Below are 27,668 nucleotides of genomic sequence, written 5' to 3'. Positions count from 1 at the left end.
AAGCGGATCAATTTTCCTCATAAGAAATAGATAAAATACAGGAGTTACTTCCTGAGCCTCCCTTTTCCCCATGAAATGCATTATATATACATAAATTCAAAGCTTCTTGTGTGATGCCTGGTGAGGTGCTTTTATGCATTACTATAGTTACATTAATTGAGATTTTATGAGAAAAACTCAAAACTCCTCTACATGACAGATAAGTAAATACCACTAGGTAACCTTGGTTGGCCGGCAGGCTGGCACCAACTGTCATAATACATCACCTCCCCCTCCACTTCCGGCAAGATTGAAGGCGGTTTAGGCTTAAAGTTTTGATCTTATAAAATATCACAGACTAAAGTTAGCAGAATATAAATTGCATTGCTGGAATCCTTGCAAGGTGGCAAATAATTTGAATACAGTGGTCCCTCGGTTAACGAGCGCAATCCGTTCCAGCAGGTTGCTCATTAACCGAAAATCTCGTTAACCGAAACCATTGCTTCAATGGGTTTTTGGGTAATTGGTTCCAGCTCACCGAAAATTGCCTAAATTCAACAAAAATTTTAGAAATGGACACTTACCTTGAGGTGTGTATGTAGAAGGCTCCTGGATGATGATGATGATGTGAATTTGAAGTGGGAGGTGGAGGAGAAGCATTTTACTGCTTCTTGGAAGGTGAGTCACCTTCCATGAAAATGTCAGGAACCTCTGGACTGACATTTTCTCCACCATGAACATCCTCTCTCCTTCTTGAAGTGGAAGGCTGGGGGCTAGCATCATCCTCTCTCCTTCTTGAAGTGGAAGGCTGAGGGATAGCATCTTGTTCCCTCTGCCTTTTACTGAAGAAAGTGTCAATTGTGGTCTGTGGGGCATCTCTCCTCCTCACCATTAACTTATGTTTAAAGAAGGAGACCACTGAGTCCTCAACATGACACTAAGTTAGTTCAGTTTTTTCCACTTCTGGGTGCTTTGAAGCCAGTTCCCTGAACTTCTCCCAGTAGTAAATCACATCTTTCAACTGTTTAGCTGACATATGGTCATCACTTTCAATTTCCTCCTCACCACTGTCAGCCTCTACCTGTAACATCTCATCCAGTTGCTTCAAGTCATCAGGATTAAGTTCCTCCTCATGAGACATCACAAGCTCTTTCACATCCTCCTCCTCCACTTCAAGGCCCAATGACTGACCAATGGACACAATCTCCTGGTCCAACTCTGTTTCTTCCTCAAATCCCTCAAAATCATGGACTACTGATGGCCACAGTGCTTTCCATGAAGAATTGAGGGATCTAGTGGAGACTTCTTGCCATGATGACACAATCAATTTTACAGCCTCCAGGATGTTGAATTGTGTCTTCCAGAACTGTTTCAGTGTTAGTTCAGGATCATTGGAAGTTGCCTGACGACACCTCCTAAACATTTTCTTCATGTACAACTTCTTGAAGTTGCTGATCACATTCTGGTCCATTGGCTGTATGATTGATGTAGTGTTTGGACGCAAAAACAACACTTTCACAAAGTCAAATTGATACTCCAAATTTCTGGCAAGGTCAAGGTCATGACCAGGAGCATTATCCATGAGGAGAAGAGCCTTTAAAGGGAGTTTATTGGTGGTTAGGTAGCTCTTGACAGAAGGGCAAAACATATCAACAGCCCATTCATTAAAGAGCTGTCTTGTCACCCATGCCTTATGGTTGGACTTCCAATAAACTCCAAGCTTTGTTCTTACCACTTTCTGTTGCTTGAACACCCTGGGGTTTTCAGAGTGGTAGACAAGCATAGGCTTCAGTCGGAAATCCCCTGAAGCATTGGCACCAAGCAATAGAGTGAGACGGTCTTTCATGGGTTTATGCCCAGGTAAAGAGGCTTCATCTCTGGTGATGAATGTTCTTTTGGGCATCTTTTTCCAGAACAGCCCAGTTTCGTCCACACTGAACACTTGCTGTGGAAGATAATTTTCTTCTTCCATCAGTTCTTTAAATTCAACTAAAATCTTTGCTGCCCCTTCCTTATCAGCACCAGCAGCTTCACCATGCCTAACAACACTGAAAATGTCACTTCTTTTCTTGACTTTTTCGAACTAGCCTTTGCTGGCCCGAAAATCTTCAAATTCTGTGCCTGAAGAACCAGGTTGATCTGTCTATAAATGTTCGTAAATCTCCCTGGCTCTTTCACAAATTAATTCAGTAGAAACTGAATCAACTTTCATCTGTTTTTCCCTAATCCAGATGATAAGTAACCTCTCAGTTTCTGCAATTAGGGATCTACTTTTAAACACTCTTGTAGATTTGTCTCTCACTTTCACTTCTTTAAATTTGTCTTTCTGTGCAAGAATTGTCGACACAGTTGATGTCGACATGCCATATTCTTTGCATAGTGCATTTGTTCTAATCCCTTTTTCATGTTTTTTTTATGATTTCCTGCTTGGTTTGAATTGAAATCGCTTTTCTTGATCTCTTAGGCCCCATGCTGGATTCAAACAATGTCAACACGTGTTTTTAAAAGTTAAACTTGTTGTAAATAAAGAACATTTTCTTTAAAATAACACTGCACTGCGCTATATATTGTCAATATGTAAAATAAATTTCCAAAGACCAATAATTTGCTTGGAAACACAGAAAAAAAGCATTTACAATGTAATTGAATTAAGTCTCAAGCAAGATGTTACCTCCAGTGAAAACAGAGAGAGACTAACGCTTGTTTGCTGTGTTAAGAGGCTGGATGCTGCACATTAAACTAGTCACTTTACCTTCAATTATGTTAAATAATTGTTAAAATTACTAAAAAATTTAATATTAAACTTTTAAAATTATTGAATAGTATAAACTCCTTGATATTTACTAAAATAGTAAGGAATTTAAGCCCTAGAGCCGATTAATGTATTGGCGGACTAATACTACAGCTGGTTGACCGCCAAGTGCAAGCCAAAACTTGTTGAGGTCGGCTCGTAAGAAACTCGTTAACCGAGGGGTTGCTTGTTAACCGAAGTTAAGAATCTTATGGGAGGTAATGGGAGGTAACTCGTTAACCGAGGCGCTCGTTAACCGAGGGACCACTGTATAGACATATATTCTGCACAAGAGATAAAAATTTTGTCCCTAGAGTACATTTAAGTACTCTACATGTTTTTTCAACTTATTTTTCGGTAGATATAGTAACTTTCTTCAATTATTTTTACTCATTTACATGCATTCACCATCCTAAATACATATTGTGAAAAATGTAAAACGTAGTCCGTGACGACTCAATCAACGTTGTACCAAGTCACCGGGATGTTAAACGAATTTTTGGTCTCTAGTGTTTAGCAATGTAGTACCAAAACAACGTGAAGCGGCCCGACGTTAAGTGAGGACTTACTGTACAGTATACCGTATTACTCTACGAACGTGGCAGAGTGTATTTCTTGTGTTTACCCAGAACCAACAACTCGTTCATTGTGCATTTCAGCCAGCCTGTCAGAGCCTATGGATGCACAAAAGGCCCTAGAAAGGTATCAGCAGCTACATTCTATTTTCAGGTCTATAGACAATGTCAAAATCATCACATGCCAGTTCGATCCTCCAGCGCTGATTTTTTATTTATTTTTTATTTTTTTACCCACAGACCAAGAATCAAACATGAAAGTAATTGATTTCTGATCTGTCATCAATGTAAATTGGTGCCCAGTCAGATAATGCCTCCATTTATGCAAGGCCTTCACGATGGAATATGCCTTCTTTTCCACTGACGAGTGCTTCTGGTCACTGGCATTCAAGGTCCTGGAATAAAATGCAACAGCCTGATTTAAAACTGCAGCAAAAGCACAGTCTGAAGTGTCCGTTTTAACCACAAAAGGTATAGATTCATCAATACAATAAACCTCAGCATCTTCTATCTCCTTCTTCAGAGTCTCAAAAGCATCTTTGGCTTCACATGGCAAGGAGAAAGAGTTGACTTGAATGAGAGGTATCAGCAAGAGAATTTCCAGTTATGAAATCATCCATAATATGCTGAAAACAAGCCACACCATTGGTGACACGAAAAGGCAATCTGCAAAACTGATACAACTTTCCACCTGCCTAAAAAGCAGTATAAGGCCTGTCATCCTCATGCAAAGAAATCTGATGATAGACAGACTTCAAATCAATGGTTGTATAGAACCAGAACTGTGTTAACTTATTGACTAAGTCATCTGTACGAGACAGTGGGTACGTATCAAGTTGAGTAAAGCGGTTCACTATCTGAGAATAGTCTATGACCATCCTTCTCTTATAACATTCATTAATAGTAACAAAAGCCAGTGCCCGCCAAGAAGATGAGCTAGGTTCAATAATACCTTCTAACAGTAGTCCACTTCAGACTCTATGAATTTCTGGTCAGCAGTGCTGTACTGTCTAAACTTGGTAGCAATAGGCTTACAATCAGACATTACATTAGAGAAAAGATGTGGAGGAGGAATTAATAAAATGGTCAACCCACTTACTGTTAAAAAGGTTTCTTCTCTCCAAATTTCACACTTACAAAATCATGTTGTTGCATAAAATCCTGACCTGATATAACATCACTACACAAATCAAGCAAAACTGATAAATTGACATCTTTGTAAATATGACCCTGCAATTCTAGGTTTATAACACAATAACCTACCACCTTAGTCGAGAGAGATGAGGTGGCCATAGACACTCGGCCAGCTTTTCACACAAAATGCTCTCAGAACTTCTAGTATCCAAAAGAGCATCCACCTTATTACTATTCATTAACATATGCACTGAAGCTCTGGATATCTCGCCAGTACTGCTGTTAGAGTAGGGGAATAAGAAGCAGCTGTTGTAGATGACCTGCACACTTTAGCAAAATGCCCCTTTTTACCACATTTGTTACAGGTCACTTCATGTGCTGGACACTTGTTTTGTAGTTACAGTTGGCACTAAGCAGCTTCAAAGACTGGAGGAACTCATCCAGTGTCTTTGACAACATCACACAGTCCTGGGAGGAATTGTCACCTGCTACGATGAACGGTATGTGGTGATGGCTTTGGCCTGAGGCTGTCCATAGCTTCAGGGGCTTCAACTGTGCACCAGATGTCCATGAGGTTCAAAAAGACAATTGTCTCTGGCACAGCAAACTGGCTTCAATGAGGTAACAGAAAAGGAAGTCATTGAGCTCCTTGTCTCTCATGAGAAGGAACTCAGTAATGAGGACCTGTTGGAGCTGGAGGAGGAGCAGGAAGCAAAGGAGTCACCATGCACCTTCCCTACTTTAACTTTGGCCAAGCTTGAAATAATTCTGGAAAGCATGCGGATCTGCAGCCATTTTATTTTTTACCTGGACCCGGATGGTGAACATAACTTCAATTTTAGGAATGGCCTCGAGAATTTGTGCAGCTGCTACAAGGATCTTCACCGTCAGAAGAAGGGGCAGGCAAAGCAGGCTAAGGTCACAGATTTCTTCAAGCCTGTTCCTCAGCCAAATGAGCCATCAGCTTCCTCTACCAGCTGTGCCCTTTTTAGGAAGAAAACCATCAGTCAGATCCTCTACCAGTCTCTCCACTTGCATTCAGTGGGTTTGAGGACCCTGATGACCCTGCACCCTTACCCCAGCCAACATGTTCCTGTAGCCTCGGGGAGGAATGCTGTCCCAACGGTTCAACACATGAAATACAGTATTTACTGCACAGTAGTTATTGTTTCTTATGATTGATTCATATGTATGGTATAGTTTCTTGCTTGCCAGTGTGCCTAACAGAGCAGGGGCGGATCCAGGGTACTCCTGGGGGTCCAGACCCCCCTTTCATCAGAATATTCCAATACTTTTTCTTAAATGCAATATTGTACTCAGGCATTTTTATATAGTAAAAAATAATTACTATGGACTTCTGAATATCTCTTAACCCATAATATTGGTCAGATTTAAAATTAAAAAACAAAAACAATCTGGGGGGCTTACAGTACTCATCCAAAGCACCCCCCCACTGGGTGGGCTTGCTCTGCCCACCATGTTCCCCCACCTGCAACTTCTTGGACTCCCCCCCGCCTTTGACATCCCTGGATCTGCCCCTGCAGAGATATGTTGAGTGCAGATGGGAGTTTTTGGAAAATGACCCCCTGAATTAGTTATGTTCTTGTGGGATTGCAGTACTGTAATTGCTTCTATAACCATTGATTCACTATCCAACTACTTTTCCCGGTCCGTATATGCATCAGTTATCAGGGTACACCTGTGCTTCATTCCTTTCCTTGCACAAGATATATTGTGTGACATTAGTATCTAGCCTTTCAATGATTCTGATCACCCTTCTCCATATACTAAGGCACTGTGTGTGTTTTTGGGGCTGCCAAGAATCAGTATCCAACTGCTGGCAGGATGTCTGAGGCAGGATGCATTGAGTAATCTGGGATTAAGATTTGAGTGGGTGGCACGCCAAGGAGTGAATCAAGTGGGCCAAAGTGTGTGGCTGTTCACGATTGAATCTGGAGTCAGGACTCAGCTTCACTAAGCGTGAGCCAGGAGTTGGTGTCACTGAGTGTGAAACCACGTCAATGTTTTGAATCCACGTTGGCACGAGCCCTGTGGTAATTCATCCCGTATGTATCCATCTTAAGTATATTATTCCTGTGTTGTAGACGTTAAAAGGTATAATATTGATAAGGGACGAGAGGTAAGGTTGTTGTCAGGAATTTTGGAATAGCGATATAAGCATGCACATTGGTGGTATGACTGCAGACCTCGTGGTAATACAGTATATAAAAGTAAAAATACGAGACCCTACTCCATCACTGCTACACTGTCAAAATCTGGAACAAATTAGTTGCGATTGCTGTTTAGTTAAAATAATTGGGGTCTTGTATGCACTAATTCCTGAGAATATCATGATATAAGTGGTTTCATAAAGGGTTTGTAAATCTACACTGTGTTACTAACCAGTCATAGCATCTGATGTTGTTGATGCATGCCTGGGATGGATGATTGAAATTAAAAACTGGGTCCCCAGAGAGATACAAAACCTTGGAGGATTGGTAAAACCAGCCTGAGAACATTTAGAGTGGAGGACTGTGGTCGCCAACCTTCAAATATAAGGATGATACTTTGATTGATTGATTATCTATCGACAGAACAGGAGTGAAGCCAGCAGTCCAGTGACAACCCTTCTCTTTACTGAACAGTACTGTATCTGACAATGGTAAAGATAACATTTTCTTATAAGTCTCCACCACAAAGTTAGTCTTGATATTTATAAGCATCTGCAGACAACCTTTACCCCAATGCTTCTAATTATGAAAAGTGAAAAGTGGGTCCTACAGGCCTGACATTCCGTTTACTGCTGTGTGGACAAAAAGCAAATTGTATACTAAGCCTCTGTTACACTAAGAGGCAGTGTGATTTGCACTACTCTCTACTGCCTTCACTTTCCCAACAGTAAAGTCAGGTACAGTACCCACTTACAACTGGGTGGATTGGGAGTCACTTGGGATAGACCAACAAACCTTAGGATCAAATTCATGAGCTGTATCCACTTGTCCACACACCAATTATGCATGAAAAGCACATCTAAAATAATAATGGTAATTATCATAGCCCAGTGATTATCTAAGAGATAGTTCTTAGGTGACAGAGAAGTGCTGCCCCAAATAACAGCAATTCCCCTCTCATTTTACCATCAACCCCTTCACTAAAGGATGTCACTTTTGACATTTTATTTGGCTAGCACCTGATTATTTTACTCAGCACAGAGAGATCCCTTGTACTCAAGGCATTTAGGGCATTAATTTCTGGACTGGATCTATGGAATTAACTCCTCATTGGCGACAAATGTTCAGGTAAGTCGTTCCCCTTCCACAACAAGGCATCATGATATCCCTCTAGTTTACCAATATTACTTCATATAACACATATAATGTCCTAGTTATATATACAGTACTGTATATAAAAACTATCCATCATAATTTCTATATGAGTTTCAACATTATAAATAAATGCTTCGTGAGACATTCAGCAGCATTAAATATATAAAGATCAATACTATAGACTAGGAAGATGGTGATACAAGTGACCACACTCCAGTCTTCTGTACTATGTGTGAGCATATTCCTTTAACATACCTGAGATGAAGGACAAATTAAATTCTAAAAGATGTACATATACTATATTTATTTTTGGAAAATCTAGTTTACAAGTCATACTTCCTCTATTAAAATAAATTTGTAAAAAATTTATCCAAATGATTTGTCCTGGTAATCTCTAATTTACAAAACATATTTTGTTTTAATAAATAGAAAGTGTACGTACAGTATATTAATTCTAGATAAGAAGAAATAGTAAATAAAAAATTTAAGAAGTTTCATTTTGGAATTAACAACTTATGAGAAGTAGGCTATCAAAAATCTATGATGTGTCATAACTGTTGACACCATGAGTATTCTTCCAGTCACATGTTGATATATACAACTGGCCTTTCATAGGTACATGGTGTGTATATGCTGAAACACAAACAACATTTAGCCAGAAATATATACAGTACTGTACATACTGAATCATACAGTATTTGGTTAGTCATATCTATGGTGAAACAAGCATACATCTGGTCAGTCATATACATGTTTACAAATAAAAAAATTAGATTGATTCAGTCCTATTTTATAGCCGAGTCCAGTAAGAAGGGACCTGTATTTTGTGCCCATTAAGTCTATGGGTTAAAGACCCAGTTTATTCCTTGACTTTAGTGGCTTGAAATAATTCACTGAGTAGTTATGCTTTCGTGACACAACCACATCCATCAAAATAGGAAAATTAGAGAAAAGATGGCTAAAAAAAAAAACTGAAGGGTAAGGAATTGTGATGTCATACTGTAGCACCTTAGTCTGTCATGTGGGTGTGCCACATAAAAATTTCAGGTGTCAATCCACTCAGTTGCAGTTAATGGTCATGTTACATTACACAATGGGAGGAGGGAGGATATCAGTCACTGTGCCCTAAATGGAGGATTGGGCCCAAAATACTGTTATATAACACAGTTAAGACTGAATAACAATATAGTTGGCAGATTTGGACCAAAACCAAAATAAAATAAAAATAAATATAAGATTATTGTTTAACATCATAACAAGCTCCCAAAGGATACTCTCACTTGGAAAGGGGTGTCTGAGAGCTGCTGAGCATGTCACCAGAGGCTCTTCTCTGTTTATTTGTTCGTTAACATCAGCTCTAAAAATCTTCCATCAGATTAATACAACAGATCCAACTCACTTCAGCCCCCCCCCCCCTTCCCACCAAAAGAAAGGAGGGTGGAGGGGGGGATGGTAAGTTGTTTGATCTTGACTGAGTTATACAGTGGGACTTCAGAATCAGTTCTCCACTTACATCTTTGTGCCAGCTAGAAAGGGAGTTAGGTATATACTGTACTGTACTTTACTAATACTGTGTGGCCAGCATGCACCCATAATGGTTGCTATCCTACTAAACTAATCAAAGTCTGTTGAAACAAACTCTATACTCTGATGTATTGACCTAGTACAGTAGAACATCGATATAACACGAGATAGGTTCCAAGAGGGGTCGCTTTAAACCGAATTTGTACTAAATCGAAGTGTTGTTTGTGGAATAATTTAGTTTGGTACTTGAGAGAAAAACAACACAAAAAAGACTAAGAGTCTACCCAGATGCACCTCAGCCCATCTCCTAGAATAAACAAAACATTGTTTTTTGTAGTATTATGTTAAAACAAACACTCATAAATCAACACAGCTAAAATTAAGGGATGCAAAAATGGTCTGTTTACTAGCGATCAGCTGATGTGAGAGGGTGGTCATGCTGGTGCCACTCACCACCCGTCTGACTCACCCAGCACTTTCACTTTCCTCTCAACTTATTTTTTAATTACTTTATGCTATCAAAAATAGATTTTCAATCACCTTTAGTTAGGCAATTAACCTCTGAAGATGCAGAGCCCAACTCGACCAGCTGTCTAGTGGTGTGGCTGTGGACACATCTGACACACTTGAAACACCATTTCCTCTCTGCAGTGCTTCCACCACCTTGATTTTCTGCTCCATTGTAATTGCTTGCCTTGATTTCATGGTTTTTGGGGTAGTTAATGATGTAGTAGCTGGCCTCTTGGACATAGTGGTGATGGTTGATACACGTGGTAGAAGGAGAGTGTCACACAATATGTCCGTTCACTAGAGCGTCAGTGAGAGAACTGAGGGTGCCTGAGGGTAGCAGGCAGCCATTTAGTGTGCCCAGAGACGCATCTGATGGGAAACATTAGGCGCGAAATTTAAAATAGTGTGTATTTCCATGTGATGCGCCAGATTGAATCGTGTAAAATAGGAAAGATTTGCTTTAAATTAATACATTAAACCTTAATTGTAGGTGTCACTTTAAATCAATAATTTTAAATTGAATCGCTTTAAATCAACGTTCTACTGTAAATGCTAACTAATGTAACAACTAATCACGTAGCAAAAAAAGTTGTTGTGATCTTATGTCCACTGAATTCAACCAGGCTGACCAAGTCTAAATGTTATCAACATGGGAAGACAAAGCCTCAAAATTCTAAAACAGTAATTCCACAACCTATTTGCCGAATTGGTTTGACAATTAACCTATATTTGGCTTGGGTTGTTACAGCAGTCACCCAGTGTGCTCTGTAAATTTATATCTGACTCAAGACCAAATATAAAAATGAAAATTATTTGGGGTAGGTTAAATCAGGTTGTGACCCCACTGTCACCAGCAAGGAGCCACTCCATAATGACCCTTCTCATGGCCAGATATTCAAAATCACTTGACACCTATACATAATAAAAGAGGAGAGATAATACAGAACCAAAACACTCACCATGGAACATGCCCACCCAACTAACCTCTTACCGTGGAATAGGCAAAGTGAATCCTGGGAAACGACTATGGTTAAGCAGAACCCTCTCTCATCTCTACACCACAGAAGAAAACTGAGATAAAGTAATTGGAACTAATCTCCATTTGGAAGGCAATGCTCTTCCCAGACAGGACATATGCCATACTGCTAAGCTCCCAACAACAACCTTGGCAACCACTACACAGGACAGCATTAATTCTAGGATGAACACTTCCATTAACTTTCTTTAAGGGATGACCCATGTGATACTGTGTTTCTGCAGAAACAACCAGTTATCAATAAGCAACCAGCATAGGGCCCTCTGTCTTACTCAAGCTGTTATACAAATTCAACATAGAGGGGGGTCAAGAGCCCTATGTTTTTTTTACAAAGGAATGGAGCTTGACATTGCACTAAGCATCTGCCCATATAACCTTCCTCTAAAGAATTGCAATGTCTTCCTCACAAGTTGTAGAAAGAAAGCTCTTAGTTTCCCAAGAGAACTGCCAAGACTCACTTCCCAATACAGTGATCCCTCGGTTAATGAACGCCTCGGTTAACGAAATTTCGGTTAACGAATTACCTTCCATAAGAATCTTCAATTTGGTTAACGAAAAAAATTCGGTTAACGAATTCCTTACAAATTGCTCTCAACATGTTTTCGCTTGCTCACCAGCTGGAATATTAATCCGCCAATACAGTAATCAGTTCTAGGGCTTAAATCCATTCCCATTTGAGTAATATCAAGAAAGTTGTACTATTCAATAATTTTCCAAGTTTAATATTAAATTTGTTAGTCATTTTAACAATTATTTAACATAATTGAAGTACTGTACAGGAAACTAGTTTTTAGTGTGCCAAACAACCACTTGACTCACCCAGCATGGCTTCAGTTTGTATCTCTGGTCAGTGGAGGTAACATCTTGCTGAGACTCTCTTGAACATAAACTATTTTTATGTTTTTACAGTACAATTATTGGTCATTCTGAAATTTATTTTACATATTGACAATATATAGTGCAGTGCAGTGTTGATTTAAAGAAAATAATCTTGACTTACACCTAGTGAACTTAAAATTTTATGGGTGAAATGACGGCATGAAGCATGGGGTGATTTCTCTTCCACCCCCACTTCCTTCTCTTCTCCCTTCTCCTCCACCCCCACTTCTAATTCCCATCATCATCATCATCAACCAGTAGCCTTCTACATACACACCTCAAAGTAAGTGTACTTTACTGCATTTATTTTTAATTTGTATGTAATTTTCGGTGAGCTGGAACCAATTACCCAAAATCCCATTGAAACAATGGTTTCGGTTAACGAACGACCTTCTGGAACGAATTGTGCTCGTTAACCGAGGGACCACTGTACTGTATTTCCATGAATTGTTGCAGACAATTTCTCTTTGGATAGGAAGGAGCAGATTTCCCGAGAACAATATTGGATGCTAGCTGAAAGTCCAACCAACTCTTTCCTACTGCATTAGAGATCTACCCTTGGAAATAGTACGGTATCTAAAACTTAAGTTTTCTAAATTGGCTAGGAGACTAGCATTAAACAAGTTTATGATTCATTTCTTATCATGGGCTGACAGTTTACATATGATTCTTAGATCTAATTCAGATGCTAAGTTAGTGCATTACTTGCTGGTATACAAGTTGACCTGGCACATAAGTTGGCATCTACTCTTCGATCAAAAGCTAATGCTTATGACTATATTTGCCCCGAAGCTATGTTGTAATATATACTGGTAACAAATAATTACAATAATATAACATGGGATGCAGCATAGTGATTCAAACTATCTGAGATGATCTGAGTCAGGCCACCTACTGGTAACTTTACATGACTCAGGTCTGGTCCTAAGGAACTCTCCCTTTCCCCAGTACCAATCAGAGGCAGCTGTGATGCCAGGCTACTGTCATCTAGTCCATTTAAAAGGCTCCTTCCAGCCTTCCTCACTCCTTCAGAGCCAGGCTCCTGATATATAATAACTGCTAGACTGACTGTCAAGCAAAAAGAGTGAAATCGGAAGCTGACATGTAGTTATATATTGTACTGTAGCATTTGTTCAAAGTATGTAACCTATGGTATCAATATAATGTAAAACACTCATACAGTAAACCCTCGATAAATCAGCACATATGGGGCTCTGGCATTGCCGAGTTTCTTGGTGGAGGCATGGGAGCAGCTGTCTATGGCAATGATTCGTCACGCATGGCGGCATGTGTTGCAAGGTATCCCAGGTGGGAGGTAGAGTCAACCTGTGACTGGTGAGGTTCAGTCTGTTGCAGTGGCAGTGGACCTTGCAAGAGAAGCTGCGCAGAGTGTTACAGCTGCAGGCTTCTCCGAGACCACCAACGACGACATTATGGAGGTGATAAGGGATCCTGAGGTGACTGTCGACGAGATTTTAGAAGATGACGAAGTCAGTGAAGAGGCAGGTGGTGTGTCATCCCGAGAAAAACACAAGTTAACGCATGGTAATGTTAAGGATGCCATCGAGTTTGCAGAGAAACTCAAGCTCGTCCTTTCCAACGACCCTGTCGATCACCGCTATGAAGTCTTCAATAACCAGCTGTTGCAGACTATGGAGCCGTACATCCAGATGTATCACGACAACGTCAACACTAGCCGTCAGCATAATATCACGGGCTTCTTCGCCCGCAACCCACCACAGCCAGCCCAAGCCAGTGATAGCGACAGTGATGCTATGGACTTTGAGGGATTTGTCAGGGAGGCCCTAACAACTATGGTGGATAGTGATGGTGATTCACTTGAGGGCCAGTAATCTGCCCTCTGCCTCGGAACCAGCCCGTCAACGTATGCCGACCCATCTCTTCTACTAACGTATGTGTTAAACCTAACCTAACATAAGTGTTAAACGTTGATTTTTTCTAACCTAACCTAACCTTACATAAGTGTTAAACCTTGATTTTTTCTAACCTAACGTACGTGTTAAACCTTGATTTTTCTTTAACCTGGTACAGTATAGTATTCTCTTGTTGATATTTCTCTTCTACATTATGTGAGTGCGCATACCATCATAAAGTAAAGATACTATTTTTACTACAAAGTACGTATTGTGTCAGAAAAAGTGGAGTTTGGGGGTCAACCCAGTCTCTATTTCAATTAATCCCATATGTTCTGTTATTTCATTTACGTGTTTCTCGTTTTACACGGTACTCCACGGGTTCAATTGACCACGTAAATGAAGACCCAACTGTATGAGGACATAATATACACAATCCCCCCCAAGCCATCGCTGAAATAAAATTTTCTGTCATTCTTTTCCGTTCTTGAGACCAATTCCTAACACCTGGTACAGTAATGGAAACTGTCTGTAAGGCAAGCTGAGTTACTTACCATGACATGGAGTTCTTTCTTTAGCATGACCTGGAATTTGTCAGCCCTAATGACAGAAACAAGCTGCTTTGGATCCAAAATTGAATTGAAATAAATGGAAAACCATTGAAACAAAATGTAATGGGGATCAAACTTACCCTAGTATTAATAAAAAAATGAGAGGTGTGAGGAGAATTTGAAAATTAAAAAAGAACAATGAGGCTGAGGTGCAAAAACTTTGCTCCAAAATGAAGAATTATAGTTGCCAAGGTGTGTACAGCAGCAGGGTTTAGCAACAACTGAATGGATTGATGCCTATTTTTACAATGTGGATGACACAAAAGTCAAGTGAACTGCTTGCATATCAGTGTGATGTCAAGACCCATTTTTCTTCAGTCCTTTTGGTAAAATGCTACTTCTAATTATCCATTTTTAAGGAATATGGTTGTAAAGGAGAGGTTTAACTAACCAATGAACTGGTTGCAGCCTCTTAACCCGTTACAGCTGATATACATATCAAGTGTATCTCTAGTGTGATTGCTTTTCTCTTGGCTAATTTCCATGTATGGTACATCCACAGTCAAAGGGTTAATCCAAGGGATCTTTAACCTGTGGACTGAGAAAGGTTAATATTCAAGTCACTTAGTGCAGGGTCTAAGGTCATAAATAAACATCATTCAGATAAAGGAGAAAGAAACAATTACTGAGAAGAAAAAATTGGTAGGTTCTTGAACCATTTTCAATGGTGTTAAATATTAATATTATTTTTTGAACAACACAGCAGTCATCCATGCCCACACATACTACTGTACAATAATCATGTCTGCACACTCATCCTCCTGAGCATACTAATGTACAATAATATCCCTTTCATTTCCAATGAAGAATCATAAAAACTAATGATCTATAGTGCAGAAAATAAAACTGTCTTTTTTAAAATACTTGGTTAAAATAACATTTTTAAAAATTCTAAGCAAAAGTTAATCCAAAAATAATGTATACTGGGAAGGAAGAGAGACACAGAGAACAACTAAACTTCAAAACACTTTAACAGGGCTGACATGAAATGTTTACAGGCACTGTAGGAATGTCTAAATACTTCTTGAAAACAAAACTTTTTAATCAGGATAAATTTTGTCTCTCTTCTTCATCCAGCACCTCCTGGTCCTCACTCTCATCTAAATATTCCGTCTGATCTCCTGAGAAAAAAAGAAAAAGCAAGTAATGTATATATGCAGTACAGTATATGAATTAAGGAAAGGTTTAAATTTAATCATTTAGCTACCGTATATCTCGGCTTATAAGACGAAATTTGAACATTAAAAAAATCTGCCCAAAGTTAGGGGGTCGTCTTAAGCAACAAATATAAAATTCTTACATCTTAAATATTGCGGTTTACTGTGTCAGAGTGGTGATGGAAACATCGTAAGCCACTCACAAAGTCCTACCAGTAATTATTTTATACTGAAACTTACGTTTGGCAAGCTGGATTCAAATTAAGATTACCGGTATATTAAAATAATAAAAATGTATTATAAACCTGTCTAACACCGTAAAAGAGAATTATACCCCTGTAATAAGCACAGCTATCATCACACACCCCTCCCCACGCCGCCCCCCCCGCCCCCATTTGCCAGTGAGGAGACAAGAAAGGGAAAGTGACCGCGAGATTGGGCTATTTTTAGCCATGGAGGTGGTCAGTAATGCATATCGGTATATTTACTGATAATAATACTTCTCCTATAAATAATTAATTTAAAATTTATTTTTTTACAAGGAATATTCAGTAAATGACTGCATTAATTCTTGAAACTACTGACAGTTAAATACAGACGCTTAAGTGACGTCACTCGTGTTTACACTACACCAGCTGGTAACATTTGATGCCATTACTTGAAGTGAATTGGCCTTATTTTAAGTAACTAACCATAAATAAATAAAAAAAATAAAAAAAAGATCAAAAGTGAGAAATAATATATTGTATGTATGTTGTGTTGTCAAAGTTAGAGGAACAATTCAAACTGCAATTGTGTGTAAATGAGGCAGAAAGTCAGGTCAGCGCTGAACCTGGGACTTGATCACAATTTTCGTGATGCCATATGGCAGCAGGGTCTACCATTAGACAACACATTATGCTTCCAATATCTTCCCAGGCGGTAGTATCTACCTGTTTGGTAGCTGCCTACTACCTACACAATTTTTAGTAATATTACTTTGATACATGATAAATTAGACAATGAAAATAAACATCAAATTTAATTACCAAGATGCTTCCCATTGGCAGCTGTAAGAAGAGGGGGAGATGGGCCATTTATAGCCCGTCTTTGTGTCTAAAGTGACCAGTACCCTAATGCACCATAGATAATTCATTTAACATTTATTTTTTGTACATATATTTTGTTGTATATATATATATATATATATATATATGTATATATATATATATATATATATATATATATATATATATATATATATATATATATATATATATATATATATATATATATATATATATATATATATGTATGTATGTATGTATGTATGTATGTATGTATATATGTATGTATGTATGTATGTATGTATGTATGTATGTATGCATGTATGTATGTATGTATGTACAATCCGAAAGGGATGATGGATTAGTTGGAAGTGTATCCGTAAAGAAAAACAAATATTTACTTTATATGTTACGTCAATGTTTGGCAACTATAGTTTCCGTCACGACAATATTCTCATTAGGCTGGGTCGGGGAGTGAAGCTCTGCTCACTACATTGAATATTATTTATCACTACGCGTCAAAGAGTACATTACAAATCATACTAGCATAAACACACACTGAGTGAAGCTCTGTAATTATCTCAATATTAAGTAACACTAACCACCGATTTCGAAGCATAACTCACGGGACAAAACATATGGGGATTGGTGGTCACACTGGACGGTGCGAGGCGGGGCGGGTGAGGCGTAGTTAAGTGTAGTGGGGAGGAGCCGAGGTGTGGTTGATCGGGCCAGGCCGGGGCTTTGCGGGGCGGGGCACGGAACGGCGGGGCGGGGCAGGGATGGGAGGAAGGGTAAGGAGGGTGAGGTGAGGATTAGGACAGGGAGGAGGATGTAGGTTAAAAGACATATATGTATGTATATATATACTGTACATATATATATATATATATATATATATATATATATATATATATATATATATATATATATATATATATATATATATATATATATATATATATATATATATATATATATATATATATATGTTTGTGTAATAAATGTATGTAGTAAGTACATACCGGTAACCTTTTTCACTCAAATCCTAATGAAACACCACAATTAGAATACGGTGGTTGCTGTTGAACCACCTGTTGTATAAATAGTCGGAACACAGTCACACCACCGAGACGAGGGAACACTCCCACCACCGATCGTCTCGTGCGAAGCAAGCGTATAAATGAATATAAATGAAAGAAAATACTTGCAGTGTGTTTAATATGTTACAGTATATTATAAATAAATAAATAAACAAATAAATCGGTAAATCCATTTCAAGTAAATGGAAAAATTTTACTCGACACCGACATTAGTTCCAGTAACCGGTAAATAGCAGACGCTTCAGTGACGTCACTAGTGTTTACACTACACCAGCGGGTAATATTTGATGACATTACTTGAAGTGAATTGGCCTTATTTTAAAAAACCAAGGATGGTTGGTAAAGGACTACTGAGTCAGTGGGTAAGTGTCACATTTGGGGTACTGGTCTTATACAGCAAATAGAGCTCAAAAGCTACTTTTTAAATGGAAATTTAGGGGGGCCGTCTTATGCACCCCGACGCCTTATAGGCCGCGATATACGGTAGTTAAATGATGATTAAAACTACAGTACTTTGCATGAGCCAAAAATCAGACAAGGAAAATATTTGGATCACTATGACTTCTGGTTTCCAACATTGAGGTCACTGAAGTTTGACCTGACTTTGCTTTGATCTTTTCTTGTTACTAACAATACAGGTGCTCTTCAACTCCTATTAAAGGTGGTCAATATTTTTACATTTCCTCAATTCTGAGAAGGCATTTGACAAGGTACCAGGTGAAGTGAGCTATGAGAAACTTAGGGGGTCAGGAGTGTCTTGTTCAAGTGGTTATGGCATTGCATTAGGCTCAAGAAGCTCGGTGAGAGTAAATACACAAGACAGGAAAATGAGGAATTGGAGGTGAAAGTACAGTAAACCCTAAACAAAATCTGGACAGTTTGGGGGGAAAGGGGGGTCTGGACTTACTGAATGTCTGGACCTTTACCAAGTTCTTTTGGGAGGTTCTGGAGGATACTGTACATTGAGCTGTCACTCATTAGCCCCCCCCCTCCCCATGTCCCTTAAATTTTTATTTTAATATGCAATAAATGTCATGTGTTTCTTTTTAAAATTTCCCTTTATTTTAAATGACAAATTTTACAACATATTTTTCAATTACATATTTAATACTGTATTTTATATTATTTATGATGAAATGTACACCATAAGAGGCTGATCATGCTACCCTCCATAATTGTTTAAGGAAATAAGAACAAGAATAAGAAATAAGGTATGAGAAATAAGAAGAAAAATAAAGCTAAAGAAATATAGGAATTGAAGAAAAAATAGAAAACACAGATAAGAAAGAAACATTATGTCTGTGGGAAAAAAGTAAATTGGCCTGATTAATTAATGATGTCACAGTGAAAGGGTTAAAAAAGAAGCAAGTTTCTCTAGGCTTTAAGCATCATGACCATCGCTGATTAATTGAATTTTTCTTATATTTTGGGCAATACAGAACGCCCGGATAATTCGCGGATTTTTATTTCGCGGAAGACACCCTGGACATACCCAAAAATATCTGAGTATTTTTTAAAGTTGCTGGCATTTTCGTGGCCGGTACGGAGAGCGCGCGAGTTCTGTGGTGTCCTGCAAGGTGTCTCTGTTGTCCCAGGCGGCTGAGCCAGCGCACACTCTGCCCCAGTCAGGGTTAAACACTTGTCCGTCTCGTGTGGGTGCTACTCTGTTCTCTTAACAACTGTGCTCCTGGTGCTTGTATGGCTCCCATACGCCTTCAACCAACTCCAGCCAGCCGCGTGAAGGCACCCAACAAGTGAAGAGAGAAAAGAAGGTCATGTTAAGACTCATGTATGTCTTCCATACACAAGCCTGGCTACGCCTAACAACGGAAGCGAGTGAAAGGAGTGACTGCTGGTTAGTGTGCCGTCTGCAGTTGTAACTCCTCGCTTCCTGCCATATTTCACTGGATTTACTCTTATTAATAGTGTTTACTGATAGAATAGTTCTTAACCCTTTGGCCCCGGGTGACGTTCCAGAACGTCCGCCTATTTTCCCGCCATTTTTATTTATGGAAAAGTTGATTTTTTCCTAGATTTATCCCCGGAGGGGGGTTCTGCCAGCAGCACCCTAGCCCGAGGCTTAAGGGATAACAGTGATTAATCATGTCATTGTAGCTAGGTTAGCTCATCAGTGTAACCACCAGGCTACTGGGCCAAGCTGTGAAGTGTTAAGATTTTTTCAATTTGTACCTTTGGATAGATATATGTAACCTTCATTTACAGCTCTTCCCCGACTTACGACCTGCCTCAGTCGTACCAAAATTTTGTCAAATTGCGTATGTTCGAGTCCCAACTTCAGTGATTGCGCTGTGTACTGACAAAATTTTCGTTTGTAATTCACTTTAAAATGGATGGCAAGCTTAAAAGTGAGAGTTTTGTGGTGCTGAGAAGAAAAAGAGACACCCATTTTAGATTTTCTATGTACTGTACTGTATTATTTAAGCATTTTCAACTTACAACCTGGATTTGGGTCCCTAACCCCGTCGTAAGTTGGGGAGGAGCTGTATGTATGTATGTATGACTTTACACGATGTCCCAGGAACGTAACCCTCGCATAAGTTGAGAGACTACTGTATATTGGAAAATTTTGATAATTTTGGTAGCCCGCGACATAAAAAAAAATCGTTATATAAAATCGCTATATATCCCGACCCTACTGAACAGGTAAAAAAAATAATTGTTCTTAGGGCAAACCCACAAAGAGAATATGCCTTTCTTTGTACTTAAGTACAAATGTAACCCCACTGGTCAGCAAACTAAGTGGGGAGAAGATTATACTAATACTACAAGATATTTCAACAGTGACAGTGCAAAAAGGCAAGACTGGCTGAGAGTGAATACATACACTGGTAGATTACGAGTTGTTGATAATTTTTTTAATGGTTGGGACAGGGCTGTTCTTATAGTGTGTGTTTGTGTCTACACACACACATATATACAATACAGGTAAAAGAAATAATTGTCCTAAGGGCAAACACACAAAGGGAATATACTTTTCTTTGTACACAAGTAAGAATGCAACCCCACCCCCCTCGGCGTGGTCAGCAAATGTTATTCACGGATTTGGCGATTTGCAGCCATTTTGAAAAACTAACCCTCGCGAATTTGAAGGGCATGCTGCATTAGTGTTTGTTTTTTTGTCAGACTTGGCAAGAACAATATCTCACAGTCTTCTGGATGAACTGATATTGACTGACATTGCAGAATTAAGGAACTACAAGAATTCTTCCCTTGTGTCTTGAAACAAGCGCAGTGTTTACACCTGAAACCAAAGTACCGATGTACTTAACTTAAATTTTTTCAAGATTATTAAACAGTTTCAGAGTTCTTTTTGGTCACATAAAGCAAGATGAATGGCTCACCTTCCTGTAGATACCTGGATATCGACAGACATTCCAGAATTAGGGAGATACAGTCCAAAAGATATACTGTATGAACTCTCTTCAAGCAAGTTCTTGGAAAGGCTAATGTGGTGTGTATTTTATCAGAATGGTTGCAGGCATTTATCCATTTATCACAATTCTTTATTTCTGGGAAATCTGTAATACTTGATGTGCTCTCTGCTTGGGATTTGGGCATTGCTGGTGCACACATATACATATTGCACAAATACAGTGTTACCATAATTGTTGATACACTGGTCCCGGGAGCAGCCGTGGGCACACACGGAGGTCAGCAGATGATGCATGTTTACACCAGTGATATCACAGAGCTGTGCTTTATGTGTAAAAGAAGTGCTTGGTGAACTATCCTTACTAGTATATTATCCTTGGGACAGCTCACCACCTCCCACTCGGTAATCCTCGATCCCTTTATAATGACAGCAGGCAATTTCACCGTAAATCCCATATTATTTCGGTTCATTTGGTGCAGGGTTAATAAAATATTATAAAAAAATATTTAATTTTACCGAAAAATTCAACACTCAATCCCAGATGGGCTATTGCGGTCTCTTGTTTTCAATACAGAGCGGTATCAGTTGATCGTTCCTGCTCTCCCTAACAATGTTGCCAGCACTCACTGGATTTTCGGTAATTCGAGTGATCCAGAGCTCCCTTTTTGTCAAATTAACAAAAAAATAAATAAATTATCACTAAATTAATGCTATACTGCTACCTGCGCTACCCATTGATTTCCGTGTAAGCTACAACTATGGTCACATTTCAACCAATCACGTAAGCGATAACCATGCAGGCGAAACCTACGTAAAGTGAGACACCACTGTACAAACATTTTGGAAAATAATTTTCCATCATCAGGGCCTAGAAACAGTCACAAAGTTATAAAAATTACGGTTAATATACAATATAAGAAAAAAATATTCTAATCTTTACCTTTTGCAAAACCTTTCAAAGGTTTTGCAACCACTAAAAATGACGTGAGGCGTAAATACATAACTAAAATATGAACAAACTAAAAGCATACAGGCGGTATTACCATGTACCTTAATTGAGCCGAGCCTTAATGAGAAAAACACAACAGTTCACAGGAAGCCATACCACAAATGGATGGCTTTACTTTGTATTGATACAAGGCTTCCATCATGAGGAGGTCTGTTTTACAGTTGGTGGGTGTGGGTGGTAACAGATAGCTGAATGAGGTGGTTGTGCGATTAATTGGTGTGTTCAGATTGAATGGCCAAAGTGCTCATGGATGTGAGTTTTCAAGTGTCTTTTTTTTGTTTTACCTATATATGCTGCCCTACCGCTACCACACGTAAATTGATAAACAACTGAGGATTGCAAGTGTGTAGGCTTTGAAGACTATTCTGAGGGAAATTTGTGGATAGATTTAAGGAGAAGCTTCTTAAGTTTGTTTCTAAGGGTGAAACTGAGTGGGCCTGTGTACAGGATGGTGAAATAGATAGAATATTTAGGAACAGTGTGGATTTGAGGCTGTGTGGGACCAAAAAAAATCATATTAAGGGTTTTGCCTGTATGAGTACGTATCTGTAAATTTCTTCTCTTAGGGAAACCATTTTCAAGGAAACTACTCTCTAATATATTAAGTGGAATAAACAGCACAAGAGAGCTGAAACTATTAAAACTTTATACTGTACATACTGTGAAATAAGTCCTTCAGGGCGGAGGAATTCGTAGTCTGCAGGAAAATATCCGTAAGGTGGTTGAGGACTATAGAAGCACTACGAACACACGTCAGTCTAACCTGTAAGTGTACACATTTATGCTGAAGTCTTCTTACATATACTGTATTGTGAATGCATAGTGAGAGTACAGTGGAAAAATTAGCACATATTTTATATTAATTTAATGCCGAGTCCAAGAAATAACAGCATCAAAGATAGTATCCAACATAGCATCAATAACCCTCACCATTTAAGAGTTTCCATCATTCCAATTTTCTTAAGCTTATCATCAAATTTAGAGCGAAAAGAAGAAGAAAAATTAGAGTAGGTAAAAACATTGCTGCTGATGAAGTGACTGTTATGAGATCAGCTCATACAGTAAAACCTTGATAAATCAGACTTCAATATACAGGTGCTCTTCTAGTTAAGAACTTACAAACTTTCAGAGATAAAAACATCATCATTGAGGGGGGTTACCTGCCAGAACAGGTGTTTAATGTGGATGAGACTAGATTATACTGAAGAAAATTCTAGAAAGAACATACATTGCCTAAGAGGAGAAGTGTGAGCCAGGTTTTAAGGCTGTACTAAAGGATATACCTGTATATTAAACATCCATAATCTTTTCATTTTTTACAATACGTTTGGTATCTACAAGAATAAAGTTGGACTTACAAACAAGCCTCAGGAACATAACTCACTCTTAAGTAGAGGAGCACCTGTACCCGAATTTGCTTTTTTCGGACTCTGTGGGGAGCTCCAGACCACCCTTCTATTTACTAGAAATATTTTTAAAAAGTCAAGAAAATTACGAATCAGTCCGGATGGTTTGTGTGTTCATACATGTGTGGGTGTCACGCAGCATGTGCCTCAGTCTGAGTTCCACATTCATACACATCACCAGAGCGCTGCGCCTCACTCATTTACTGAAACTTTTAGTAGTTTATAACAAACTTTTTGTGCTGTGATGGCTTCCCTTACCCCATCAATGTTTTGTGTCTCTAAAGTAATATTAAGTTTGTACAGTTAACATTAAGTATAGTTTGCGAAGTGAAAAGAACCACATACAGTACTTATATTGTTTAAGTTGTTAATAGAAAATGATTACTGTACTATCCAGTTTAAAATTTAAGTGCCAAACAATTAACACACTGTTCAGTAAAAGTGTCTCAAACTACACTGTACCTGAGCATGATAAGTGCATCGTCTACTTTCATCTACAGCATCTAATAAGGTAAATAAAGACATCTTAGCAGTTTTATATACGAGTACAGTATATTGTTCAGTTTAACCCATAAATGATGGCTAGCATTTTATGTAGTGTGTATTGTCTTTAATAGGGATACTGCACAGTGGTCAAATCAGACTTGATATACTGTAGGCCGAACAAGAGCTAATAGGCATGAGAGATAACACTGCATTTGTAAACATGCTGGACATAGGGGGAGGGTACTGACCAATGGTGCATTTCCCAGTTTTGTTTTTATTTATTAATTATTGAATTTTCATATGACCAGCCTCTTATGGTGTATGTTTGATCATAAATAATATAGCATTAATTAAAAAATATGATATATTATATGTAATTTGGCTACAAAATAAAAGGACAAGCTGTATCAGAAGGTAATCTCTTCCTTAACCACTTCCCCCTCCCCCGACCACCATCAAGGCCAGCTTTGGACCTGACTACCACCGATTCATTATTATTATTTTCTACTATGATCAGCCTCTCATGACATACAATTCATCATAAATAATATAAAATCATTAATAACAAAATATATACAATAATACATAATTTGTATTTTGACTGGAGAATAAAAGGATACTGTATGTTGTATCGGAGATGGCGTCTCTCCCTCCCACAACCTAACAAAAATCATTATGAGAGAAGCCATTTATTATGATGATAAATACAATAAAGCAATGTATCAAGATCAAGTTATTTACTCTATCATTTTTATTATAAAATACTGTACTGGAGACTGAGACTTGATAGAGCTTGTTAAACAAGGAATGAGGATTTGAGTCATGACTTCCCAAACACAGGTGTCTGCAGATGGCTGTATTTCTCTAGTAACCATACAACAGGTTTATGGGCATGGGACATAATAGTGAGGGTGTGCATGTGTTGGCAGGCCTCATGACTAAGAACTTTCTGCTGCCCCACAGAAATTTCCACTAGTCCATAACTGTTTTCAAAATGTGTGGGGATATCTTTTAAAACTATTAATGGCAGAAACAGTAGCTCACAAATGGATACATCTGGTGTTGATGGAGTGAGATATGTGTGTGTGACATGGATGATGCAATATGCACTCATCTTCTGCTCTTCTCAGGATTTGCACTTCTACTATTTGTAATATGGGTAAGCACTTTACAGTAAGAAACAGTCATATCAGTGAAAACAGTTATCAACAACCAGACTCATATCTGATTTTCTGTAAACAGTTCAGATAAGCAGGGTTATGTCTGGACCCCAAAGCTCTGCATGTGATTTTTATTTATTTATTTATTTTTTTTTACATTTGCCAGACCGGGGTCTGCCCCAATTAGTTTGGTTTATCAAGGTTCTACGGTAGAAGAACAATTTAGCTCAGAATTGTTATTAGCAGAATTTCCCAAATTTGATAACTATTTGTTGTGACAGTGTTGCCTACCAAGCTGTTGTCACTGTATCATCTGCATTTGTCAAAGAGTCTAAAATTCAATCCCTTATAAAAATGGGTCCTATAGACCAGGTGGCCATTAGGGACAATTATGATACACTACACCAAGGAGGCAGCATGGTTGGCACTTCACTTGATTACCTTCACTTCCCCAACTGCAAAGTCTAATATCCATTTAATGTTTGGACAGGTGTGGGTTATATTGGTTTGACCACCGCACAACTTGTAATATACCTTAACTTTACAACACCTGTTTCACCACAAGTCATCATCACCACTCTTGCTACCTAAAATAAATGTAGCTATGGTGTGCTGTTTATTTATTTCAACAGTCACTGTATTCCATAGCCAAAATTCCTACATTGAAATGTGGTAGTAACTGGTAATTAAATATGGAAATTGGTGATTACAGAAATCAACTTTGATATTACTGTTATGATGATCCATAACAAATTAAATTTAATCTGCTGTTTTTTCTTCATATTACTGAATGGAGTAGAGATTCTTAAGAAAGTGACAGAAGTAATACAATGGCTTCCCCCCCCCCCACATCATGTTATCATGGGGACACTATATAGAAGGCAACATGAAGGACATTTGTTTCACTGGACCAACACCAATGGCTACAGTTTGGAAAATTAAATTACAATACTGTCACAGAGATGAATGTTTCATGTGACATGTGAAGATTGAGGCACAATATCAAACTCATTCAACTAGCTTAAAAAACTTATGTATTTAAGGGCAAAACTAAATAAATTAATAATAATTACACGCTTTTCATTTACTGTCTGTCTTACTGAACACTATTATATCACTTTCCATCACCAAGAGACAGGAGGAAAATTTCATGTCTGGACATTTACAAGGTAGTACAGGGAGTTGGTGAATCTGCATAAAACAATCAAATAATAAAACTCTTCTAGTGTTCATCTTATATAACATCAAGAAAGCTCACCTTGCCATCACTGTTTAATGTGAGACATGGGGTATATAGCTGGTGCAGGTGAATGTGTGAGGTAGGAAGATACATCAAGTCTGAAGCTAAGTTGTCCATGCAAGAGAAAAATTCTTGCAGTTCAGCGATGTTCATTTCATCACGACTACTATCCACAATGCTGAAAAATCATGAGGTAATTAGATTTTTTGTTATTATAACCAAGAGAAAATGAAGGACTGATGCATGAAATCATATTTTCTGGATGAGCAGAAGAAATGAGTAACCCAGCAGACATCAGTGCAAGGAATATACAAGTAGCAACACAACTGTTCAGAACAACAGTCAGCATATGACACTAACCCAACATGGCTTATTTTAGCTCATAATAAATTAGTTCAAGTAAAATTATCATACTTATGATATGCTTTCAGTAAATTCAGTTGGTCTTTACTTAAAGTGTTAATAGATGTCGCTGAAGTTCTAGATTGTAGAAACTTTCAGAGTTGCATAGAAGATTTTTTAAGGTTGCCAATGTACAGTACAGTAGCTAAAAGATATATCTGTGCATACTCTGTGTGAAACAACATGAGGCCACGGATGATAGGTATTGGGATATGCGTGTTGTCTCCTTATACTATGTTATAGAAATCACTTAACCATTTATTTTAAGCTTAGCTTTTCGGCATATGTTTTCACCAAATTTCACGACACGACTTTTGTCTTTCATTGTACAGTACACATATATGGGTCGATAATTTTTATTGTTGTATTTTTGTAGGAGATGGGGGGGTGCCTCGATAAGTCGGAATTTGGGATAACTCAGTAAGGCTAGAGCCCTATATGTGCCGAGTTATCGAGGGTTTGCTGTGTGTGTGTGTGTGTGTGTATGTGTGTGCATTTGTGTGCGTGTGTGTGTGTGTGCGTGCATGTGTGTGTATTATAATAATCAATTAAAATGACACACACACATAGCCCATATTTGAAAAAATAAAAAATAAATAAATAAATAAAATGCTCTAAAACCATCTTCAGGGTGACACTGAGAGTGAACCATAGTTCTGTCAGTCATGCACAGAAATTGAATGCTAGCTTAGACCCCTGATTTATCATAACAGAGTGAAAACTTCCTTGAAAAATAACATAAGTGAAGGCAAAGATTCCTCTAAATGCAATAACATAAATTATGTGACTCAGCAGACCTAACCCTAAGTGCTATAAGATCAAGATGCAAATATTTGTCTTCTCTCCTTGGAGACAACATCTAAGTTGCCTGGAAATGGAGGATTAATGCCTAGAATCTAATAAACATGATACAATGACATGGGTTGTGTGCAGCTACTTTCTGTGGTGACCAATGATCCTTCTAATTTTTTACATCATGATGCAGAATGAATTTTGTTATGATGTGCACCAACAGCAGAAGCAAGA

The 27,668-nt window shown here is 38.3% G+C and overlaps 1 protein-coding gene across 3 annotated transcripts in view; it reads right to left on the bottom strand.

Moving 5' to 3' along the window:
* Positions 1-14,865: 14,865 nt before the first annotated feature.
* Positions 14,866-27,668, bottom strand: part of LOC121861083 (centromere protein L-like) — a 79,042-nt gene continuing 66,239 nt past the window's right edge. For all 3 annotated transcript variants that reach the window (XM_042358642.1, XM_042358653.1, XM_042358636.1), the window contains exons 9-11: positions 26,259-26,418; positions 22,609-22,711; positions 14,866-15,360 (exon numbers count right to left, since the gene is read on the bottom strand). In XM_042358642.1, coding sequence (XP_042214576.1) covers positions 15,284-15,360; positions 22,609-22,711; positions 26,259-26,418 — 340 coding nt within the window. In that variant the 3' untranslated portion in view covers positions 14,866-15,283. The remainder of the gene's footprint in view (positions 15,361-22,608; positions 22,712-26,258; positions 26,419-27,668) is intronic.

Source organism: Homarus americanus, unplaced genomic scaffold (assembly GCF_018991925.1).
Source record: "Homarus americanus isolate GMGI-L3 unplaced genomic scaffold, GMGI_Hamer_2.0 scaffold40248, whole genome shotgun sequence".
NCBI classification, from domain to species: Eukaryota; Metazoa; Arthropoda; class Malacostraca; order Decapoda; family Nephropidae; genus Homarus; species Homarus americanus.
Note: the sequence above shows the minus strand (reverse complement) of the source record. Positions and strands in the feature narration are given on the sequence as shown.